A 24179-nucleotide genomic window follows, 5' to 3' on the forward strand; every position below is an offset into this window, starting at 1 on the left:
AAGGTCTCCCGCTCTAGTTAATCCACATCTACTAGATGTTTGGACACTTCTCCATCAGTTTCCTTCACACAGAGTGCACAAAGAGTCTGAGGGCAGGGAGCCCCTGTCCTCCGCATTCAGCCAGCCTCAGGCCGCAGGAACTTGTGGTCAGCAGCGGCATGCCTTAGCCTGGCCCCCTGCAAACCCTTCAGTCCAGCCCAAAGAGCCCGAGGAGCGATGTCCCCTCAGTGTGCAAAGAGAAAACACAAAGGCGTCTAAACGGTTGTTTAGAGGATGGCTCCTGTACCCAAGCCCTGGCTAAGGAGATGAAGCCAAGAACACCCTTGGCACAGTGTTGTTAGGGGAAATGGATCCGTTTAGTCCTTAGCAACACGGGTCCCCGACATCTTTCTACACTTACTCAACCACCTCCTTGAAGCCCCCAGTACATCAGACACACTGTTTCTCACTGCTGAGATCGGGACCCTGCAGCAGGAAAGCCATTTGCGTCTGTGACTGGGGGGAGCACCAAAGCGCAGCCACAAGGAAGACCAGAGGGAAGGGCTGATTGTCCTCTGACCCATTGATGATGGGCACCCAGTCTGGGGGACGGTTCACTCCGAAAGCCTCACCCTCAGCACCAGCATCTTCAGTACTGCCCAGGGGAGTCATCAGCTTCTGACCACCACCACCACCACCCCACCACCCAATGTTTTCTCAGTTTCTGGCTCCTAGATGTGCACAGAAGTTTAACAGGGCACAGGGAAACGGAGGATGCCACAGCAGGAGGAGGGTCTCCTAGCCTCCCCAGCCCCTGGCCCCTGGCCAGCAGAGCCAGCAACTGTCCTCAGGGAAAAGAGTTCTGGACGGTTATTATGAAAAATATAAATGCCATCAAATGTAGCACAAGTGAGTGGTAGATTCCTCTCTAGGGGAGAAGGAGTTGGCGAAGTCTCAGGAGCAGTGGGGAGTGTTGACTGGGTCACAGGCGGTTCTTTTACACACAGAAAATACACCATAGCATGTTCCAGGACAGAACAGTATGCACGTCTATTGATTTCATGACAGAATCGATAGTATTACGAATAAAAATAATTAGCTCATGCTTACCATGTATCAAGAATGGGGCAGAGCATTCTAGTAGTATCATCTCATTTCACCCCAGGATTTACTAGTTATTAAGCTCACTTTTCAGAAGCAGTAGAAGCTCAGAGAGGGTAGGTCGTGGCCCAAGGTTACATGACTACCAGCACTCAAGACTGTCTTCCTAATTGCCATGTATGGCAGCCTATGAGACAGGCATGCAACAGAGGGGTTTTCAAGATGGACGTTTAAAAGTTACAGACTTTATCTTCAGAAGTTAGAGAGGGGACGTGTTGGTGGTCATAAAATCTCAAGGGATCCTTTCTAAGCGCCTTTGCTCAGCATTACTCGAAGCGGAGCTCCAGCACGCCTATGGCACCAAGGAAACCGAGCGCCGCAGCTCTTACCATCCCGATGCCTTCAAATGCGAAAATGGCCGTGCCGAAGAACAGCGGGTAGGTATTCCAAGACGCAACCAAGGGGAGGCGGCTGGGGTTTGGGATGCTCTGAAAGAGGGCAACAGAAAACAGCACACTGCACACAAAGTCGCGACTGGGATCCCAAATCGGGCAGGTCAAGACTCGCTGAGGGAGAGGAACGTACGAATTCGAGGCATGGAAGTCTGGTCCTCTTTTCCCCCCCGCTTCAAGGTGAGAAAACCTGTTTTGGTGAAAGACTAGCCAGGGCTTTGTAAAACACTAGGGCTTCAAATCGATTGAATTGGTTTTAACAGGTTCAGTCATGGCTGAGAAAGTAAAACTAGAACAGACTTGAATTTTAAAAATTGGGATCATCCAGAGTGCTGATAACAGGTTCAGTCATGGCTGAGAAAGTAAAACTAGAACAGACTTGAATTTTAAAAATTGGGATCATCCAGAGTGCTGATAGAAATGGGAACAAAACATGGGTTGGAGTCCTGGAAGGATGCATGGTGAGCCCTTTCAAGAGCACGATCCGTGACATTAGATTACTGCCAAGAGGATAGAGGTGCCACCATTCTGAGCCTGGCAAGAGGTGCCATTGCCGAGTCTGGCGCAGCTGTTCTCAATCCTGCCAGTCCAGAGTGGGCAGCTGTGCCACATCACCCTGCCCTTGCTGTCTAAGAGGGAGGTGATGTTCCCAGCGGGCTTTGCACCATCTCCTGCTGTTTGCTTAGCATTCTGGATCACCCGCATTTTAAAATGCAGGTCTGTTCCAGTGCGGCCTCATCGGTTAGGGTTGAACTGAAAACCAAGTTAAACAAAATGCAAATGTTGGATCTTGTGCAAAAGTGGTCACGTTATTGTCCTCATCTCTCAAGGGAAAAAAAAAAGCAAACTACAAAAAAAAATTTAACAAAGATAGGTTAACAAAATTAGTGAAAATGAAAATGCTCCCAAAGAAGTAAACAGCTAATTACCACATCTTAACTATATCGTGGAGTATTACATAAATTTAAAAAGTGAAAATTGGAGTAAATAGCACATAAAAATGGCTTATGAAATAATATGAAGGAAATGTGTTTATAGTTCATATGTCAACTATAGTCACAACTGTACGAACACACCACACAGACAAAGCAGGAAGAAAAAGTATCACATTTTTAGATTAGATTTGTGTTTCCATCAATGAGTCTGTGTACGTGAAAAATATTATCAATAGACACATGGATCGTGTTTAAAAATAGCATAAGGAATTAAAAGATAAGTTAGGCATGCAAACACACACAACACATACAAATACACATACACACACAAACTCAAGACATACCACAACCCTAAGATCAGGAGCAAAGAGGGTACTTTTGAGGACTACGGTGTGCCTGACCCAACCCATGGTATTCCAGTTGCATCATCTGCATGTGGAAGTTGAACCCTGAATAAGGAAGACTTAAGAAGATTTGATACATTTGAATTATGATGTTGGTGACAAACATTGAAAGTGCCATTGACGGCCAAAAGAAACAACAAATCTGTCTTAGAAGAAGTGCAGCCAGAGTGCTCCTTAGAGGGAAGGATGGCGACACTTGATCTTACATACACTGGGCGTGTTGTCAGGAGAGACCAGGGTCTGAAGAAGGACATCATGTTTGGTACAGTAGCAGGGCAGCACAGTGCTCCTGGGATCTAATGCCGAGAGACCGGGGATGCTGCTCCATGTCTGAGAGGTCACAGATCAGATCCCAAAGCAGAGACTTAGCTGGCCCCACATAGCAACAGTGCCAAGGTAGAAAAAGTCTACTTCACACGAAAGTCACGCCTGCCTATCCACGTTCCAATAGCTTTGCTCCCTCCTTTGATTGCGTCATGGGGATGGGGCAAGAACCTGGGCTCCTACCTGCACGATGAACTGGTAGATCATGACCAGGCTGACCAGCATGGTGATGTTGGCCAACAAGGAGAAGACGGACAGGGCGCGGAGGTTCCTGATGAAAACCAGCAGCACTAGGAAGGGCAGGAAGGTGATCATGTAGAGTCTTGAGTCCATGGTGGGAGTCAGGATCACCGTCTCGTTGTTGTGGCAGTTGTTGGTGGTTCCATTGGCCGCTTCTATCACCTACAGGGAGGGGAGGAGGACCAAAGAGGAAAAGTCATTCAAGGGACAAAGGTCGTGGTCCTCCCAGCGGAGGGAGTGCCTGAGTGGGGGCCTCCCTGCCAGTGTGTGGGACAACCCTCACGAACTTGGAGTCCTCCATGAACATCATTAGCAAACCCACTGTGTGGGGTGGACTTGACAGTACCCTCCTCACGGACAGGAGGATGGACAGGACACCTGGCACTTTGGGAAGCCCTAGGTTAGTGGTTCTCAACTTTGCCAATACCGAGACCCTTTAATACAGTTTCTCATGTTGTGGTGACCTCCAACCATAAGATTATTTTTATTGCTACTTCATAACTGTAATTTTGCTACTTTTATGAATCAGGCGACCCCTATGAGAAGGTCATTCGACCCCCTAAGGGGTCGCAACCCACAGGTTGAGAACCGCTGGTTTAGGTCAACAAAAGAATTAAGATTTTACAAAAAGCAGTGCCTTCTGCTCAATCCTCACTGACGATCTAGAGTAGCAAAATTAGGACCTAGGGTCGTGGCGTTAGGAAGGTTGAGAACCACTAACCTAAACTGACATTCCAAACAGAAATCCCACTCATACTTGCCGTTCTTCTCCCCTCTTCCTTTCCCCCCCCCTACCCCCTTCTCTCTCTCTCTCTCTCTTGAACAAGGCCTACCTGTTTGAAGTTGTCAGCCAGGAATACAAAATACACACAGCAGAACCCCAGCTGAGTGACGATCAGGAAGAAGTCCACGGTGTGCCTGGCATTGGGGACGGAAGGAAGACAGAGCTCACTACAGAAGAGCAAGAGTTGTGGAGGGACAGATATCTCTAACAGGGTCATCAGAGACCCTTCCCACCATGTCACGAGGACACGTGCCCTGGGGGAGGAGGAATGGTGCCAGCGCCCACCCTCTGGTGGCGCAGACGCTCTGGGTGGTGTCTGAGGACCCCGTCGGGCTGCTTGTCTAGACAGCGAGTGAGGAATCCCAAGACTGGGATGAGCGCTGGGCAGCACAGAGTCCAGGACCACTCCCCAGCCCCTCGGCCTCCTCCCCACGCACATGCCCGCCTACCCCACCTCACCCTTTATCTACAGCTACAGGGAGCCCTCCATGCAAAAGACCAGGTGGTGGCCCTTCACAGTCTCTTTCCATAGGTCACATCCAAGAGTCAACCTGCTCTCAGGGAAGCACCCAGAAACAGATGTCCCCAAACAGGTTGCTCGTGGAAGCACTGCTACAAAAACAGCTGCTAACCACCGAAAGGGCCATCCAAAGGGAATGACGTTATGGGCCATCTTAAACGGAACATCACACTGCCATTGGAAAGAGCAAGTTAAATCTCTACGGGCTGGTAGAGAAGAATGTACAAGACATTAAAGGGGAGAGGGCAGCAAGTCGTAAACCAGCAGGCAAGCTGTGGTCAATTTGTGTAAAAAGACCCTGTGTGGGCGTCTTCATATGGGGAAGATTTCCAAAGAGACACACATGCAGCTGTGACGGGTATTTACTTTCAATTTTTATCTTTTGATCTTGTTTGCTTTTTTTTTTAACTGTGATTACGTTTTACTGAAGGGTGGAAAGGAGGAAACAGGCAAGAAGCACAAAGCAGAGGGAGGGAGAGAGAAGAAAGATCCGTTAACCCACTGAAGAGGTCACTGGCCACCAGGCTTCTCTCGGTCACAGAACATAATTTTGCGGGAAGAATTACGTAACCGGTGGCAGCATGAAGCAGACGGAGTGAAGGCAAGTACCCTCCGAGACCACTAAGAGGAACTTGTCTAAGAAACAGGTTTAAAGCGGTTCAATTAAAAATTAAAAAAGATTCAGCCCTGTATGACACTGATTCTCTATAACTAAATACCCGATTTTCCCAAGTAGAAGATGGAAAATGTATTTCCCTCCAGATGGCTGAAAAAATGACCAGAAGCCATGCCCGGCACTCCTCGCTTCCTGAGGAGTGTCACTTCCCTACCTAACCCAGCTCTCTCTCTCGTTCCAGCTCAGCCTTGCCTGCTGCTGCCCAGCGGCCCACCCTTAAGCACCCTTAAAGACAAGATCATCTTGAAGGGCCCTCCTGCTCAGGGCCCAGAAGGCGTCTCCTGAGACTCCCTTCTTGCTGGTTTATATGGCCGGTCTCTTGGATCGCTCTAGCCTTAGACGGATGCCAAGGTCCTGGGGACCAATATTTTACCTCAGGGAATCCTCCCGACCTGACCATTCTGGGTCCTTTATGAGTGAGGGCTGGAAGGCAGAAGGGAAACACAGTTGCTGGTTCGAGAGGGTTGGAGCCCGAGTGGCCAGGCTCTCCATTTTACCGAGGACAGAGGTCCAGAGAAGAGAGGGATCGCGGACATAAGTTACTAACTGCAGAGGGGAACTAGGCTGTAGGCCACTGGCCCAAACTGTCCATCGTCCACTATTGCTTACGTCACCGTCCCCTGATCTCTCCTCCCCGTCTGACGCCCTCCACGCCGGGAGGCCCTTTGAAAATGAAGGAGGAGAGCGCTTGCCTTCCCCAGTGGGCGTGGTTCCGAAGCCAGGAGATGGGGCTGGATTCCAGTCCATACATCACGGTGTCCCCATAGTCCACAAAGGGCTTGTTGTGCCTGGCAAAGGGGAGGGAGAAGGGAGGACAGGGTGGGTGGGTGAGACCACGGCAGAAAGCCCCTGGACACACCACTGGGGTCCTGGAGCTCAGTGGGATTTCAGGACCCCAAGTGTGGAGACAACAGGGCACTTACTTCTATTCTTTTTACTTTTGTCATTTTACTAGTAACATTCCATGCATCAGTCGTTACAAGCGTATATGTTGCCCTCATCATTTTCTAGACATTGACTTTGTATTTAGCCCTTAGTATCAGCTCCTCTTTTTTCCCTCCCTCCCCCCACTCCCACCCTCTTGACTCCTTAAATTATTATGATTTTAATTATTTATTTATAAATATCTATTGGTAAGAATAAATGTATAAATATTTAATTGTTATAAATTATTAATAATAATAAATTATTACTATTTTCATATCTCACACGATCCATTGTCTCCCTTCTCCCATGTTTCTGTTGTTCATCCCCCTGGGGGTGAGGATGCTATATGTTGATCATTGCAATCGGTTCTCCCTTCCTCCCCTCCTCCCCCCACCTTCCCCTACCCTCCTGGTATCGCTACTCCCATTTTGTTCCTGAGGGGTTTATCTGACCTGGGTTCTGTGTGTCGTGAGCATTTCTCTGTACCAGTGCACATGCTCTGGTCTAGCCAGAACTGAAAGGCAGGACTGGGGTCATGATAGAAGGGGGTGGGGAAGCCTCAAAGAGCCAGAGGAATATTGTGTTTCATTGGTGCTATACTGCACCCTGGTTGACTCATTCCTTCCTTGGGACCCTTCTATGAAGGGATGCCCTATTGTCTACAGATGGGTTTGGGGTCTCTGCTCCCACCCCCTCATTCTCCATAATGTTTTTGTTTGTTTCTTTGTGGTCTTCTGGTGTCTGTTACCTGATCCCATTGACACCTGATGACCACACATCCTTACTTCTATTCTAATTAACCATCTAGTAGAAGCACTTCAGTGGCAGGTGTTACCAGCTGCATACAATTGGAATGTGATCCCTAGCTCCTGGCTCTTTGCAGGTAACAACAAGCCAGACAAGAAGACACAAACAACCCCCACCCCCAGGGAAAGGGAGTGCTGATACTGCGCAATCCCTCCCTCAGGCTGCTGTGGGGGATTTCTGAGCGACCCATCTGCACAAACGGTCCCTCTCAGTGTTGGGGACCCATCTGCACAAACGGTCCCTCTCAGTGTTGGGGACGTTGGTGCGCTGACAAGGTGGCTTGGAAGACTCACCTTTGGCAGAAGTGGTGAGCACATTTCACCAGGATGCCCATGCAGTGCACGGCCACGATGCCCATCAACAGCAAGCTGAGGGGGCCCATCTGGGGACAGCAGGGGGAGAGACAAACAAACGGAGGTTGAGCTGAGCCCAAGGGAGCCGGAACTTGCCAGCAATTAAAGTGAGCCATTTCTAGGGACAGGCTTTGCCGACACACCAGTTTCTGTACTGCCGCGCCCTCGAGCGGGCTTTCCACGCATGGAAACCCCATGTGGCAGAGTGGAAGTGCCTTGGAGGGTTTCCTGGGCTGTAATCTCTATAGAAGCTGAGAGCAGGGTCAAACCCCACAGTAAACCACCGAGCTTGTGGTTCACGGCCCAGTGCTCAGGGTCTGTGCCGGCTGGTACCTCTGGCTGCACAGCATCGGAAAGCGAACTGTGATCACGGAGATTTGCTCTCTCTGAACTTAGCATGCCATCAAGATAAGCCTGTCCCGAAGCGGTGCTGTCTGCAGGCCCCAGCGGCTCAGGAAGAAGACAGGGTGAGGGAGGGGTACGGGAGGAGCAAGGTCAACAAAGACAGCGCCCAGCACCTCGGAGCCATCGCCCAGGCAAAGAGGACTGGGACGCCTCTGGATGGGCAGCATTGGTACTCATGGGAGGGAGATTTTAAAAAGAAGTAGGATTCTCAAAGTTGGCTGTTTGAGGCCGGGAAGACTAGAAAGCAGATAGACGTGTGACTGAAGCATGGTGTTATTGCTAAGTGCTCTCTCCCACTGTGAGGGCCAGAATCCGTGACTGTGTGCTCACACATGGGTATTCCGAGTCAACAACAGCGCTGGGCACATGGGAGGCCCTCAATACCTACCTTTAGATAAACAAATGTCAAATGTTTCTTTTCCCCAGCTCCATTAAGAACAAAAGATTCCCATGTTATAGTGCTTTAGGTGCATTTAAAACAAAAAGAAAACCTTCTCCTACAGTCACCTCCCTTCCCTCTGCTGATGGAGTGCCTTACCAAAATGCCTGCATTTTTCACCGCCAGAGGGAGCCCCAGGAGTCCGGTGCCAATGTTGCCTTTCAGCAGGTGGACCAACGTCTGGAACCATCTAACATGGAAAGGAGTTAGGCAAGCGAAATGTTATCAGCATTCACAGGTAGCGTCTATTGAACACTTGGCATTCAGTGCTCTTATACATGGTCTCGGTGTATTTCTACGACAGCCTCTGAGGGTGGACACATCTGAAGAAATAACTTGTTCAACGCCACACCACATCCCTACGAAGCAGCTGAAGGCGGGACTCAAACCCAGGCAGGCTGACCCCACAGCGCACTCTCCTAGCACGTTCCCTGTGGCGCCTCCAACAGCCCCTTCACTCACGGGAGAGGAGTCCCCAAGGGCACTCCGGCCTTCCGCACTCCAGGTTCTAGCCACTGTGGAGACTCAGACCCAAACACCTACTGAGGGCAGCAAGCTCGCCTAGGAAGGGCCAGCGCCAGGATTAGGGCAGCAGTTCTCCACCTTCCTCATGCCGCGCCCTTCTCATACAGTTCCCCATTTTGTGGTGACCCCAACCATAAAATTATTTCGTTGATATTTCATAACTGTAATTTTGCTACTGTTATGAATCATCATGTAAATATCTGATATGCAGGATGTATTTTTATTGTTACAAATTGAACATCATTAAAGCATAGTGATGAATCACAAAGACAATATGTTATTATATATTGTAAAATATTTATTTTTGTCTTGAAGCATGGTGTAGCATGGGTAACAGTCTTCACGCCGGGTACTCAAGCGATGTACACTAGCAGCGTGGCAAAGCAGCCTCAAACCCTAGCAGCAGGATCCATGGGTTTGCCTGGCCCACAGGTAGTGTAGCTCACAGGTTGCGGCATAGAACTAGCTACAGTAGCAGCCCGCGTGCTCCAGCAAGCTCCGATAACCAGAGAGCAAGGGAGAGAAGGGCAGGCCTTGCAGAGCCATTTAGCTCATTGCCCTCCAATCAAACTGCGACCTGATTAATCCCACATGTTCCTATTGGTCAGGTTGGCAAGATAAACCTACCTATCACAGGGACTCATCAGAAGACTGAGAGCAGGGGAGTGGTCTCACCGACAGTCTCCTGCCCTTTGTCTCCTCTGGGAGGAGGGGAAGTGGTCAAACACAGTGCTGCTTTGCCCGCAACCAGACTCGCTCATGATTTGTGCTCTGGCACTGTCTAGAAATTATTTTGCACCAAGACCCTACAGCCCTCGTAACGTAAACATACATCTCTGAAAGCCACAATTCTTATTACTCATAAAGGCTATCAGTCTGAGCCCTGGTGGTGCAGTGGTAACAAGTTGGACTGCTAATCACAAGATCAGCAGTTCAAAACCACCAGCTGCTCCGAGGGAGAAAGAGGAGGCTTTGTACTGCCATAAAGTGTTACAGTTTTGGGCGCCCACAGGAACAGTCCTATGTTGTCCATCAGTCAGCATGGACTCGAGGGTAGGGAGTTTGGTTTGCCCTCCTCCTGGGGAAAGAGTCCTGGTGGCATAGCGGGTTACACTTTGGGCTGGTAACCACAAGGTCAGCAGTTTGAAACCAGCAACTGCTCCCTGCAAGAAAGATGAGGTTTCCTCTTCCTAGAAAGAGTTAGTTACAGTCTTGGAAGCCACTGGGGCAGTTCTACCCTGCTCTATAGTTGACATGGGACGGAGCGGACTGGATAGTGGTGAGTTTTGACCCGTGTCTCAGGTTAAGAGCTTACGTTCTCGAGGCTTCTACTGCCAGAAAGAAAACCGGTTGGCCTTCCTACTATAGCCAACCTCTCCAGGAACAATCAAGGAGAGCATGTCAGCTCAAGATGAAGCTACTGTAAGTCCAGTTGTGCCTTTCATTATCAGGAGCCAATGGCCAATCAGCACTGGGCAGGGCAGCAGCCTATCCAATGCCTACCTTGGCAAATGTTGCATCGACCTAAGGGCAAAGGTAAACACTGTGCCAAACCCACCTGTCGATCAGAGCCTCCAAAATATCTTTGAGCTGGGTTTCGTGGGTGACCAGGTCCCTCCAGCTCTGGTTCTACTACAGGGCAATTCTCTTCCCACCTCTGGGGCTGGACGGGGAGAAGATTCTCTCCGGGTAAGGGGCTGGACTAGGAAAAGATATTCTCCACAGTCCCTTCTGCTCCGAAATCGCAGGATCCTAAGTGATGGCCCCAAATTCCTCTTGTGCCATTGAGCATGTCGGAGCATCACAAAAACCTGCTCCAAGGATCGCAGAATCAACCTACCCGGAGACTCTCTTCCTGAGAAGGCACGAGTATGGGCTGGGGTCGGCGGGGCAGAAGACCCGGCGCATCTCTATGCTCCGAGGTCAGTAAGTCCTTACACTTTTTCGTCTCAGGATCCCTTCGAGCACTTAAAAAATCATTGAAGACCTGAAATAGCTAGCTTTTCTTTGTGTGATTTATATCTGTTGCTATATACCCACTGTGCTGGAAACGAGTTGTTTTAATTATAATTAAGAACAACAACAAAAGTCCATTACTTGCTAATACAAATAACAGATCGTTCCTGAAAGCATAAATTCATTCTCCAAACAAGTACAGGTGAGCAGCGTGGCACTGCAGGGCTTTCGGCAGATCCCTCAATGCGGTGCTTCGCGGGCAGGACGCGGCGGCTGGTTCATCTGTCTCTGCGCCCATCCACAAGGCCGTGTGCTCCATATGTCGTATACACAAAGAAACTCTGACGTGTACTTGGAAAGGGAAGGAGAATTTTAGGAGTGTGATTTTTCTCTGGTACGACGCCCAAGTCAAGCGGCGGGCGTTTCTTAATGGTGGGGTACAAGGTGGAATCTGAACTTCGCAGACTCGGTTACAATTAAATCCACTGGCCACCTTGCTCTTTGAATGGACATCTTGCCCAGCTTTCTACCGCCACACAGTGGCCATTCAGAAAATGCTGGTTTCGTGAGTAATGAAGATCGTCAAACTGCTGATACCTCTCATTACGTAACATCAAAGACACCACTGATGGAATCAGAGACGTCGCCAGGCAGAGGGAAGCCTCAGTGCTGGGTACAGGGCTTTTCTGACTTTCACTTGGAAGCACACATCTTAGTATGGCCAAAAATATCGCTGAATTTCTTAACGTCTGACAAGAACTTGGGTTTGAAAAGCCTATAGTGTGCTGGTTAATTATTGTTTTCATTAAACTAGTGTTCCTTGAGATAAATACAGATATAGAGATACATACTCTCAGCCAGCCAGTTCAGTTCACAACGCCACAAGCACTCAAGCACCGTCCCTTGAGACAACATCCCTCAGTAGAAGTGCTTCATGGGCACCTCCCGTTGCGTCACGCCGGATATTAAGATGTGTACTGAGGGTCGAAGTGTCATAAAGTGGATGATATATCTGCTTCACTGCTGCCTCCTCTCCTGCTCCTTTCTTCCCTTGGCACGGTGTGGCTGTGAGAAACGCTCATCTTTGCTCAGCCACCGCGTGTGCAAATGTCACCGTAGTGAAAACCGCACAGAGCATCTCAGTGATGCAGGAAAGCAGCTGTGATCTCCCAAGCTCCTCGCAGCGCTCCTCGGGGACCTGGCATCTGCAGGCCGCACTTTGAGAACTGCGGATCCAAGCACGGCAGCCGGCTGCTCAGCCGGCCGGCCTGGGGTGGAACCGCAGAGGTTCATCAATGGCTGCTCGGACGTAGCACAGCACGGTGGCCAGAAGGAAAGCATGCCCGCTGTGGACAAGGAGACTGTTGTTCAAGCAGCCAGCAGCTGGATATGCCAGCTTTTAGGAAATAACGTCACTAAGCATACCATCAGGGAAGTGTTCGACTTGCCACCCCTGCTAGCTTTTGTAGCAAGCCCGTGGCCTCTAGGTGACCTGGTCCCAGGCAAGGCTCTGTGCCACAGCAAACCGGGTAGCATGGTGGGGAGCAGAAGGGTGGGGTGGGATTCAGAATCCAACAAGAACCCAGCTCAGAAACGTCTCCCCAGTTCTCCCCACACACTGGAGGTTCCTCTAGGTGACCGAGGTCCCCCGGGTCAGATCAAACCTTTATCGGAGGTGACACATCTCTCAAGTGAGTGCTTTTGGGAGCCCTGCATCCCAGGCTGGACGTACTCGGCCAGTCCTTCGATTCCCCAGCGAGGCCTGTCTCTGGTAGCCACTTGAGATGGGACTGCGCTGCCTGCCATCAGTCATCTACCCTGTCCTGCAGTCTCAAGGGAGGAAGGGCCTTAACAATTAAGAATATCTTTTTAAGACAAAATCAAACCAAACCCACTGCTGTCATGTTCCCTGGCTCCCGGTGCCCCTGTAGAGCACAGCCTAAGTGCCCGCCCGCACGGTGCCCGAGGCTGTCAATCTCGATGGAAGCAGGCTGCCTTGTCTGTCTTCACCAGGCAGCTAGCAGATTCGAACCACCCTTTCGGCCAGCAGTAAGCTGCTTAACCACTGTGCCACTGTGGTGTCCTCTTGGAATAATGTACACTGGGAAGATGTCCCAATTCCCAAAACGGGCCCAAAGGAAGTGTTCTTTTGGCCACTCTAGTTCCAACAACCCCCCCAAAACCCAAAACCTGTGGCCACTGAGTCTATCGTGACGTAGGAGAATGTCACCTGGGACAGAGCATGGCACTGTGCCACAGGCTTTTCTTGGCTGTGACCTTTAGAGGAACAGGTCACCAGGCTTTTCTTCCGCGGCATCATGGGGTACGTGCAAGCCTTTCATGTTAGCTGTGGTGCAGCACCAACGGTCTGTGCTACCCACAGACCAGAGAGAGGGCATACCTTTTCCTAAATCCCTGGGTGTCACAAATGATTGGTGCTCAACCATGAATCTAGAGGGTAACAGTTCAAACCCATGCAGAGGTGCTACGGAAGCAGGGTCTGGCCGTCTGCTTCTGTGGAGACTACTCCCAAGGAAACCGGCAGGGCAGCTCGACGCTGTGAGATCAGGTGCATGAGCGCACTTGCCAGCAACGGGTTTGGTTTGGTTTGGTGTACTAGCTGCCACTCCTGTTGCCACAGAGATTTACAGTCTCAGAAATCCTACACAGGGCTGCTCTGAGCCAGAACTGGTGTGCTGGAGTGGATTTGGTTTTCTGGTTTGGAATCCCCCAGCAGGAAAGAGCCCTGTTAAGCAAATGGTTGGCTGTTTGAACCCACCAGCTGCTCCGAGGTCGGAAGATGTGGCAGTCTCACTCCAGTAAAGGTTTACACACAGGCACGCTTGTTTCCTGTGGGATTGCTCTGAGCTGGAAATGGCTTGATGGCAGTGAGTTTAGTTTTTGGTATCACTTGATATGAAGCCAAAAAAAAAAGTGTGTGTGTGTATAATAATACAGGAATACCAGCTTCTTAAAGCTGCTCACTCATCTGGTCTTGAGCTCCAGAGAGACTCAAATTAAAAAATTTCAGATGCCACACGGCAAGCTCTGTCTAGACAAGTGGATGCCTGAAAAACGAGAAGGAGCCAAAACAGGAAGGGAAAGCATGGGGAGTGTTTCACAACAGTGAGCCTCCGTGACAGGGAAGCTGTCACTGGCGTCCGGGAGCTGCTGCTGCCCAGGGGGTGCTATGTTTAGAGAGGGAGAGGGGAAGGACAGCCCTCACAGCAGACACTGCACCTCCAGCAGCCTTTCCCATTGGTGAAAACGGCAAGCAAATGCACTTCCTAGAGAGCCTGCCCCGGGAGCCAGCCGTTCTCAAGCTTGACACTTTGTGAGCAGAAGTGAGCTAGCGGATGGATCAGCAGGGCTCAGCACTATTGACTGACCAAGCCCAAGCCAGTTCATAAAGGAAAGCGCTACACTTGTCTAAGAGGAGGCTGTGGCCAGAGGGAGCTGCAGCAGCGAGGACTCTGAGAAATCCACCCACGTGTCCCCAGGGCAGTCAGAGGGGGAACCGCGAATCTAAGATGTACAGAGCCCTCTGTAACTCACCCCCCCCCCACCAAAGGGGAGGAGCACAGAGAGGTTGACAGTTAAGCTCGAGGATGAATGAAGGGGCTGCAGAAGATGGGATGCTGGGATCTGCTAAGGCTGGGGATCGGGGAGTTACGGCAGCCAGGGTGCTCCTCGGGACCAGTAACCCTCCTATAGCGACTCAGAGAGAAATACAGGGAGAGACTCAGCCCAGACATGTGGGGGACTCAGAACCTATGAGGGAAGCCCTCCTTAAGGGAGGCAAAGCGAATGTCCCCTTCTCTCTCACCCTCTTTGTGTTTCTCTTTGAAAAACAGTTTTACTGGCACATACTTCACATATCATACAATGTCAACGTTCAATCACCCTAAGATTTGTGCAGTCAGCACCACAGTCGATGTGGGAACATTTTTCTTTAGCTCCCCATTCCCCCGCCCCCCTGCTCCCTCGCAAACCCCTGGGCAGCCGCCAAGCTGGTCCTGGTCTCTGTGGACGTACCCACTGTGGATTTCATCCATCACTCTTAACCCTTCTAACTGCAGGAATTCTCCCTCCTGCTCCCACTTCGTCAGCCACGTGGACTGGCTGCCTGGTGTTGCAGACAGACAGACAAAGGCCAGGGGCATTCTTTGTGGAAGAGACTTTCATTTAGGCTTGGTCTTTGAAAGGTCTCTAACACGGCTCTGAATGAAGAGAATGACCTCTCTAGATGCCTCTCTCAAGTTCAGGCATTTACACAGGACCAGCCTTCTGGGATCAACACAGCCGATGAACAACAAACGTACTCACTAACAACAGACAGCGTAGCAGGCAAGGACTTCCAACCGACCTCCATGCCGTCGTCCCCACCCAGTCTCTTTGCCTCTTACTTCCAGCTGTGCTACCGGGAACTGATGGAACAGGAGGTGGAAGGAGCTCTATGAGAGACGGCGCTGGAATAGACAGCGCTTAGGTGCACGGGTCCCTGGGGTGGTAGCAGGTAGAGCGACTTACGTTGTGCCGTTGCTATCCCCAAAACGCTGGTAGGAGCCCGGGGAAAAGTTGCTCAGGCCTTCGGACGGGGTCTCTTCTGGGCTGACGTCCGTGGAGCTGTAGTCATGGTAGTCCTCGTTCCGGAGCCGCTGCGTGGACATGGTGCCTGGGGGGACAGGGTTAATGTGAGCGCCTCCAGCTGCTGGGACCTTTAACTCCATGTCTGGGGATGGAGCAGCCACTGTCATTGTCATCGTTGCTCACAGTGACAGCTGCACTGTGGATTAAGTACGGGGAGAGTGCCTGGTACCGAAGGCAATGGAGTAGGTGCAAAGTACACATGGGCGGGCTAAGCTCATGGGCTTCTTCCTGCTGACCTGCCCAGCCAGTGCCATGCACATCGCCATCTACTATTTCCACATAGATTATTGTTAGGTGCCATCGAGTGGGCTCTGTCCTGCAGCGACCGTGTGCACCGCAGAATGAAAGGGTGCCCGGTCCTGCACCATCCTCACAGTTGCTCCTGTGCCCGAGCCCATTGTTGCAGCCACTGTGTCCATCCATCAGGTCAAAGGCCTTCCTCTCTCGCTGCCACCCCACTTTACCAAGCATGATGTCCTTCCCTTGCCCTGTGTATTAGAACTGAATTTGCAAAAGGCTAGAGGTGGTAGTGACGGCCCCAAATCCATGTGCAGTCCCCACATAGATTAAACTTCCATTCAATGCTCTCTCTGATCACGAACCGGGGATGCTGATAACCCTGCCCTCAGATGGAGTACCTTGGAGAGCCGGTTGCCTCTACTCACCACCCAGCCAGCCCAGGGAGGGACAGCCCCCGTGGGGCCTCCCGAGGTGTGTCCTTGATGGATGGCGGTCACTGTACTTGGGAGAGTACAGGAGTCACATAGTCATGCTCATGCCCCCTTATCAGTCTCACTCTGACTGCCTTGGTGGGAAGGCCCAGGACCTGCCTCGTAAGCCCTTCTGTCGAAGCATGTGTGTATCCCAATCCCAGTCATGCTCCCCTCCCCCACCCCGTCGTAGCTGTGAGCTCTTGAACTGCCACCAATCGTGCTTTTGTAACAGTTCCTTGGCCACCTGCCCACACCTGACTTATGTTGCTTCCCAATTGTGAACGCCATTTAACTTCCTGTCGGTGCCCCACTCATCTGGATGCTGTGTCTGTGCCTTGTTTGTGTTGTGAGTTGATATTGTGTTGTTTTGTCTTGATTAAGACTTAATAAATGTTCTCTTTAAATTATATTTGAGATGGGGGTCTTTTTTATACCCTAAAACTCTGCTCAGCTAAACGCCTATCAGGTCCCAGAGTTACCAAGTGCTTTCTCCTTGTCTCTGCCTCGCATGACCTTGAGCCTCTCCTAGACTGTCTGGAGCCCCAGGACTCTGATCCCCTGCCCCTGGGAGTCTTCTGAGCGCAGAGAAGTGGCAGCCGGCAGCCGTTCAGAAGACCAGGGCTGAGAACAGTGCTCCCCCACCCCGGCCCCCGTCTCCTGCCTCTCCATCCTTTCCACTCCTAAGACTGGCTTCTGTTTTTTGCCGTGGCGAGAAAAGAGACCCTTCCTGGTGTGTCTTGGGGAGGGAGTGGTGAAGGTGGTATCCTCTGGGCGGACTTTTTCAATAAGGCTACTATAGGAACAACAAAATGTTGGCTTCTCCAAGACATGTGCAGGTGCAACCAGGCAAGGCAATAAAGAAAGGGTCAATGTCTTGTCCTCCAAGAGTCTGCGAAGAAGTTACCATTAAAAATTAAAAATAAGGATTCTTTGGACACTGAGCAGACCAGCACAGCTGCTTCCAAGTACTCCCCACAGTCTCTGGGGGACTCTTCTGGGACCAGGCCCCCTGCTGACACCTGAGGGAGGGATCCAGGGGGGATCTCATTCTCTATCGCCCTCCACCTGTAATATAGGAAGAACCCCATACAAGCCAACCTGGACACAGCCATCGATCGCATCAGGGAAGCATGTGGCAGAGAGCTGGTAAAACCCAAACCAAGCCTTGCTGCCATAATACGCCTACCTTACAGGGCAGAACGAACGGCTCCTATGGGGTTTCACGACTGGAGCTCTTCACGGGAGCAGAAACCCTGTCTTTCTCCCTCAAAGCAGCTGGTGGCTTGGAACTGCTGCCCATGCGTTTATCAGCCCAGTGCTCAACCACCACACCACCAGCACTCCCAGGGGCCTGGAAGCTTCGTTTCTAGTATGTCAGGGGCCCGAGTTCTAAGCCTGCCTCTCTCACCAGTGTGCTCAGTCTCTCTAGACAGTTTTCGTCCTTTGTCTAGGCGCTTGGTTTCCAAATGTTTCAAAAGAGAGTTTGGGATGGGCTACAACATCTCTTAGCTCCTCTGTAGCTGTAACATTCCAGAAACAATCAGGGTGATTATGCAAACACAGCTATTTTCTGTTTTTTTTTTCCAACATATCCCAAGGATCTGAAGACTACTGCCTGTCGGTGACTCCTGCATACCAGTGAGAGAGAAGGGCAGACACACGGATGCAAGTTTCCCGGGGCCTCCCTATTAACCGAGGACCACTCATTTGCTTACTTGCTACAGAGGCTCAATTTATTTCAGACCCTTAATATGTGTGTATAGAGGCAAAGGCCCTCACTTTTGAAGCAGAAACTGCTCAGAAAGACACTGAAATCTACAGATGGAAAGTTCAGTAACCGGCTACAGAATGTGCAAGATGTGGCTTAGCAACCGCATGCAGGTTTGGGGGAGAAAAACAGATGCAGCACTCAGGGGTTTTGGTTGATGATAAGCTCGACTAGAGTCATGATATAATAATAGATGGCAAATAGCTCATGCAATGCTGGGCTGCGGGAGCAGAGAGGGTGCAGGGGGTGGGGGGTGACAGCTCTGTTGGGTTTTGCCGCACACGGTATTCTCGTGCAGGCAGCACACCATAGGGGGGATAATGACAAACTGGAATACTCAAGGGTCAGCATCAGGGTCAGGAGAAACCAGGAACCACATAACTGAGGAACAGGGGAGGCTCAGCCCAGAAATGTAGCAACTTGAGAGGTATGAAAATTGCCTCTAAAAGCGGGTTTATGGGTTATACACGCTGGGTGAGGCTCCCAAGAGCAGGGAGAGCTAGGATCAGTAGGTGGAAGGTAAAGGGAGGCAGATCTTTGGTTTGACATCAGGAAGCACCTTCTATCAGAGAGAGAGTTGTCCAGGTGGAGCAGACAACTCCAGGACAGGGTGTCCCCCATCCCGGGAAATGGCTACACAGAAGCCCTTTCTCAGGATGTTGGGTAGGAATTCAAGTATCAGAGAGGTGGGGCATAGTAATTCCCCAGAGTTCCATCATTGGATCCCTGTGACAAAGGAGGCCTCCTGCCTTGCTCCCTAACTATCCTCAATGAGTGAAGCCCCCAGTGGCCAGCTGTCACAGGACTCCTTTAGATGAGATTCGGTTCCCCACTCTCCCGCTGCAATCTGCAATCGCCAGTTCCCTCCCTGTGGGGGATCATGATAGTGCCTGGCAGCTGCCAAAATGAAGGCTGTAATGTGTGAGAGTAGGAGACAAGCTTGTCTTATAGGGCGTTGGGAACAATTAATAGTTCCTGCTTTATGTGTGGCCCATCAATACAAGCGAACTACTAAGTAAAAAAAAAAAGTCCACGTGTCCGGCGGCAACATGTTTTTTTCCTCAAGTGTACATTCAACAAAAATCGCACTGAAATAACAACTCTTTGTACAACCTTGATACAAGTGGTCTTCAAACAGTTCATGATAAGTTATGACAAAAATATGGGTGGATTTCTTTTCTGCACCAAAATAAATTCCTACTCACTTGTTACAATGCATCTGCACAGGAGCTACTCTGAGGCCCGAGGAGAAGACATCAGCTTGAAAAGAATTCCTATCAGAGCCACGTGATTTCTGCTAAAATCGAAGCAAAAGCAAACACTGGATTTATGGGGAAGCTTGGGTGAAAGAATGGCCAAATCACTGATGCTTTGGAGCGGTGCCCCAACGCAACGCACAGCTGATAAATAATTAACTCATTTTTAAAAGAATGATACAATGTTGAAGATGCCTCAGCGGGAGACCTTCTACTTCAATTTGCAATGAAACATTAATCTTTAATTGGACCTACATTTAACAGCAGAAACAACAGCCCATGCTATAAACATCTCAACTGGTTCCGCTTACAGAATTGTGACTGAAAAATTAAAGTGGAGCAAACTTTGTGCTCGACAAGTGCCAAAACCGTTGGGCCCAGAGCAGCTGCAGACGAAAACCAGTGCTTTTGATGGAAATTTTAAACAAGTGGGATCAAGATTCTGAAGAATTTCTTGCAAGCATTGTAATGGAAGATGAAGCATGGCTTTATCGGTGCTATCTTGTAGAAAAAACACAAAGCAATGGCTACCAAGAGGTGAAAGTGGCCCTGGTTAAAGCAAGAGCAGGGACTATTCAAGAGCAAAGGTCAAGGCAACAGTTTTTTTTGATGCTCAGGGAATTTTGCCTATTGACTTTCTGCAGCGCCAAATGATGATGACATTTGCTTATCATGAGAGTATTTTGAGAAATCTACTCAAAGTTTTAGCAGAAAAATGCCCAAGAAAGCTTCACCCATGAGTCCTCTGTCACAAGAATGCTCTTGATGTTTCTTCTCATCTGCTTTATAGTCCTGATTTGGCTCCTTCTGATGTTTTGGTTCTTAATCTCCAAAAATCTCTAAAGTGCCCCCCTCTTCCTTCCCCCTCCCCACCCTGGTAATCATGTTAAAAAGACTGCATTGACATGGTTAAACTCCCCAAACTTCCATTCGTTTAGTGATGTATTAAATGGCAAGTACCACTGCTTACAAAAGTGTCTTGAACTTGATGGAGTTCATGGAACTTGATGGAGTAATAAAGTTTATATATGGAAATATATAAACTTTTGTTACTTTATTTATACACTATAAATTTTTATTTTAGTTACAATGTACAATGCTGTCGTGTAAATTTAAAGTTTTATGCTTCCTACGTATTTCATTTCCTGGTACAGTAAACTATATGATTGTCTGATTGAAAATGGCTCTGACCAGGCCTTCCCAGTCACTAATGCCTAGGATGTTGATCTCTGTGTCCCACTTCATTTTTGATGACTTCCAATAGTCCTAGATTTTTACTTAGTACATCGTAAGGTATTATTATTAGTATATTTTTGCAGTTGTCTCAATTTGTTTTCATCCTTTCTGAAATATATGTGCTGAATCTTTTAAGACTGGTCTCATCTACATAATACCTGTCTGATCTACATCTCTTGGCATGTGCAGGCGTAAATCTGTGTCATTTATGTTCACAGAATCCTCAACCTCTATGCCGCCTGTTCTCTGGGTTTAACGGGTATCACTTGCTTCATCATCATCATCATCAACCAGTTCAGGATGAAATTCAAATACCTGGAGACCACTAATCACGAGTGCTTTCGCTGATTTGAAATTTCCAGATCTCAAGTTTATAGATCCTCTCTTTTCCTTTTTTTCCATGCAAGAGAAGCTTCTAGGGCGATTTTGTTAACATTTGGACCTCAGGTAGAATGCTTTCTTTCAATGAGATCTCCTAATGAAATTTCGTCTTCTTTCTTTTTATCTTTCTTCCACACCTTCCAGGGGGATGTGCGTGACGACACATACACATCTCACTGCCTCCAGGGCATAGCCAAACCGGCCTGACCTGCTGTTTTCAGTAGCGTCACACACTTCAAATGCTTGCACACTGTTTGAATTTCGGGTTTTTCTTTTCCGGCTCCCCGTGCTTTTTGTTCACGCTTCTTCCAGTGTTTCCTCGTCTCAATTCTCCACGGTCTCCTTTGCGATTTCCTCGTCTCTTGCATCGCGGTAAGCACTCTGCTTTTCACATTTCCTCTGTGCGAGTCATGAGAGCCCTTCAGTGCACTGGCCTGGCTGGAGGAGCACACACCACTGATCTGGGACCTGCGCCTGTACTGGCTTTTTGAGCAGCAACGACGGTGTGAACAGTTCATTTAGCTCCTGCAGCGCTTCCTTCCTTGTCCTCGTCCGTTTCTTCTCCGCTTCACCTGGTGCCTCGCGATGTGGATTCTGCTGACTGAGTTCAACTTGATGAGTAATAGCCTTGATACAGCTTCTGTTACTTTGCTCCCTTCTTTTTAATTTTAATTTTAATAAATCATTTTACTGGGAGCTCTTACAGCTCTTATGACAATCGATACATCAACTGTATCAAACACATGGTACGTATCTGCCATCATCATTTCTAAAACATTTTCTTTCTACTTGAGCCTTTGGTCATCAGCTCCTCTTTTTCATTCTTTAGACCAAAATTTTATTTTCGATGGTCTTCTCTTTCTTCTTCTGCTCCATCTTTTTGCTGCCCCTGGCCTGAGCCCGTTTCTTGGGGGGCATTGCCAAGACAGGTGGCCTCAGCCAGACTTAAGCACAGCTGGACACTATCCAGGGCTCTGGCCCCATGGCAGAGAACTGTCTGTCTTTACATGAGCAGACAGCTTCATCTTTCTCCCTGAGGTTAGCAGGTCAATGCCTAATCCACAGCACCACAGGGTTCCTTTCTTTTAGATCGTGTCTCTTATATCTGCTATATTTCCTGTTCCTTTCATATCCAGCCGTGACTACTGATAACAATAAAACTTTTAAGGATATCTTTTCCCCACTATCACACTCATACACTAAAATGTTCCTCAAAGAGCTATTTAAGAGTCTACTTATTGGGTTCTGTGCTGAAGGGAAATTTCTTAATATGGCTCTTCTGTCTATGTCTCTGGGTGTCCCGGGGGCTTAATGAGTATGTGCTGGGCTTCGAACTGCAGGGCCAGCCCTCTGAAACCACAAGCCTGCTGCGGGAGCAAGACGAGGCTCTCTACTCCCACAAAGAGCTAAGGATCAAGTGGTATACTTTTGTAAACCCTCCAAGTGAACATGAAATTGTATACTGTGTATACATTTTAGTTAGGACAGTTTTACATGAATATTCATATGTTTATTTTGTTATAAATTGGATTGCCTGTGCAGGCAGGGTTCTTTATGCAGAGAAACAAAGCAGATTCAGGTGGGGTGGGGGAAGTTAGTGTCAAAACCCCACAAGGGTAGTTCTACCCTGTCCTAGAGGGTCACTATTTTCACAATTGACTTGATGGCAGCAAGTTAGCTAGTTAGTTATTCTCTGATTGGGTGGGGCTATGTAAATAGGATATGTGGAACACTAATAGTGGGGCATTGGTCAGTTTTGCCATTCCCCTGGCTCTAAGAATGAGGGATCCCAGAAAATCAAAGAGAGGAATCCCAGGCCCATCAAGGAAGAAGAGGCACGAGTGGAGCACGTTCAAGATGTCTGAAGTGGTAGCGGCTGAGACCCGAAGTCCCTGAGACTGCAGCACAGAGACCGGAGAACAAAGCAAAGAAGCCAAGCCAAGACCAGAGGTCGAGGCAAGGAGGCCATGGAGCAGAATAGAGAAGCAAGGTGGAGATTCTGCGTGTGTGAGGCACGGCAGCAGGCTGGCTTCCTGACCCAGGGAGTCAGAGACCAAGGGACCTTGTGGCCGAGAGGAGAAGGACTGGAAGACATTTGGTTACTGTGGTCCGATGACTGTATCCTTAATGTTTATTGACCCTGACTTGTGATAACCTGTTAACTTCCCTAATGTTATCAGGTGCCTTCAAGTCAGTTACAATTCCTAGCGACCCTATGTGACTTATAGTGAAACACTGACCGGTCCTGAGCCAGCCTCAGAATTGTTCTTATGTTTGAGCCCATTGTCGAAGTCATTGTGTCAGTCCGTCTCTACCAGGGCCTTCCACTTAGTCTCTGCCTCCCCACTTTACCACACATGATGTCCTTCTCTGGACTGTTCTCTCCTGACATGTCCAAAACATGTCAGATAGAGTGTTGCCATCCCCGCTTCTAGGGAGCTTTCTGATTGTACTTTTTCCAAGACAGATGTTCGTTCTTCTGGCAGTCCGTGGTACTTTCAATATTCTTCACCAACACCACAATTCAAATGCATCCATTCTTTTTTGGTCTTCCTTATTTAATGTCCAACTTGCACATGCATGTGAGGCAATGGAAAATACCCTGGCTTGGGTCAGGTGCACCTTAGTCCTCAAAGTAACACCCTTGCTTTTCAATACTCTTCAGAGGTCTTGTAAAGCAGATTTACCTAAGGCAATGTATCTTTTGATCTCTTGACTGCTGCTTCCATGAGCATTGAATGTAGATCCAAGGAACACAAAATCCCTGATAACTTAACCTTTTCTCCATTTATCATGATGTTACCTACTGGTACAGTTGTAAGAATTTTAGTTTTCCTTATATTGAGTTTTAATCCATACTGAAGGCTACAATCCTTGATCTTTATCAGCAAGTGCTTCAAACCTTCTTCACTTTCAGCAAGCAAGATGGCGTCATCTGCCTATCTCTGGTTATTAATAAGCCTTTCTTCAATCTTGATGCCACATTTTTCTTCATGTGAGCCAGCCTCTCTGATTATTTGCTCAGCATATAGATTGAATAAGTATGGTGAGAGGATGCAACCCTGACACACAGCTTTCCTGATTTTAAACCGTGCAGTATGCCCTTATTATGTTCACACAACCGCCTCTTGATGCATGTAAAGGTTTCAATGGGCAGAGTTAAGTGTCCTGTCAAAGTTATCCCTAGTTCTTATGATCCATACAGTCAAATGCCTTACCCTAGTCAATAAAACACAAGTTTTTGTTGCTTTTTGCTTTCAACCAAGATCCATCTGACATCAGTCATTATATCCCTGGTTCCACATCCTCGTCTGAATCAAGTCTGAGCCTCTGGCAGCCCCTTGTCAA

General features: G+C 49.0%; 1 protein-coding gene across 1 annotated transcript in view; it reads right to left on the reverse strand.

Moving 5' to 3' along the window:
- Window positions 1–24179, reverse strand: part of LOC101654445 (proton-coupled amino acid transporter 1) — a 48319-nt gene that overhangs the window by 13757 nt on the left and 10383 nt on the right. Inside the window, exons 2-8 of the mRNA XM_013004848.2 lie at window positions 15358–15502; window positions 8446–8536; window positions 7443–7531; window positions 6108–6203; window positions 4269–4353; window positions 3379–3597; window positions 1411–1568 (exon numbers count right to left, since the gene is read on the reverse strand). Of these exons, the coding sequence (XP_012860302.1) occupies window positions 1411–1568; window positions 3379–3597; window positions 4269–4353; window positions 6108–6203; window positions 7443–7531; window positions 8446–8536; window positions 15358–15497 (878 nt within the window). The 5' untranslated portion in view covers window positions 15498–15502. The remainder of the gene's footprint in view (window positions 1–1410; window positions 1569–3378; window positions 3598–4268; window positions 4354–6107; window positions 6204–7442; window positions 7532–8445; window positions 8537–15357; window positions 15503–24179) is intronic.

Source organism: Echinops telfairi, unplaced genomic scaffold, assembly GCF_000313985.2.
Source record: "Echinops telfairi isolate 266 unplaced genomic scaffold, ASM31398v2 ScPeMD7_7469;HRSCAF=8507_0, whole genome shotgun sequence".
NCBI classification, from domain to species: Eukaryota; Metazoa; Chordata; class Mammalia; order Afrosoricida; family Tenrecidae; genus Echinops; species Echinops telfairi.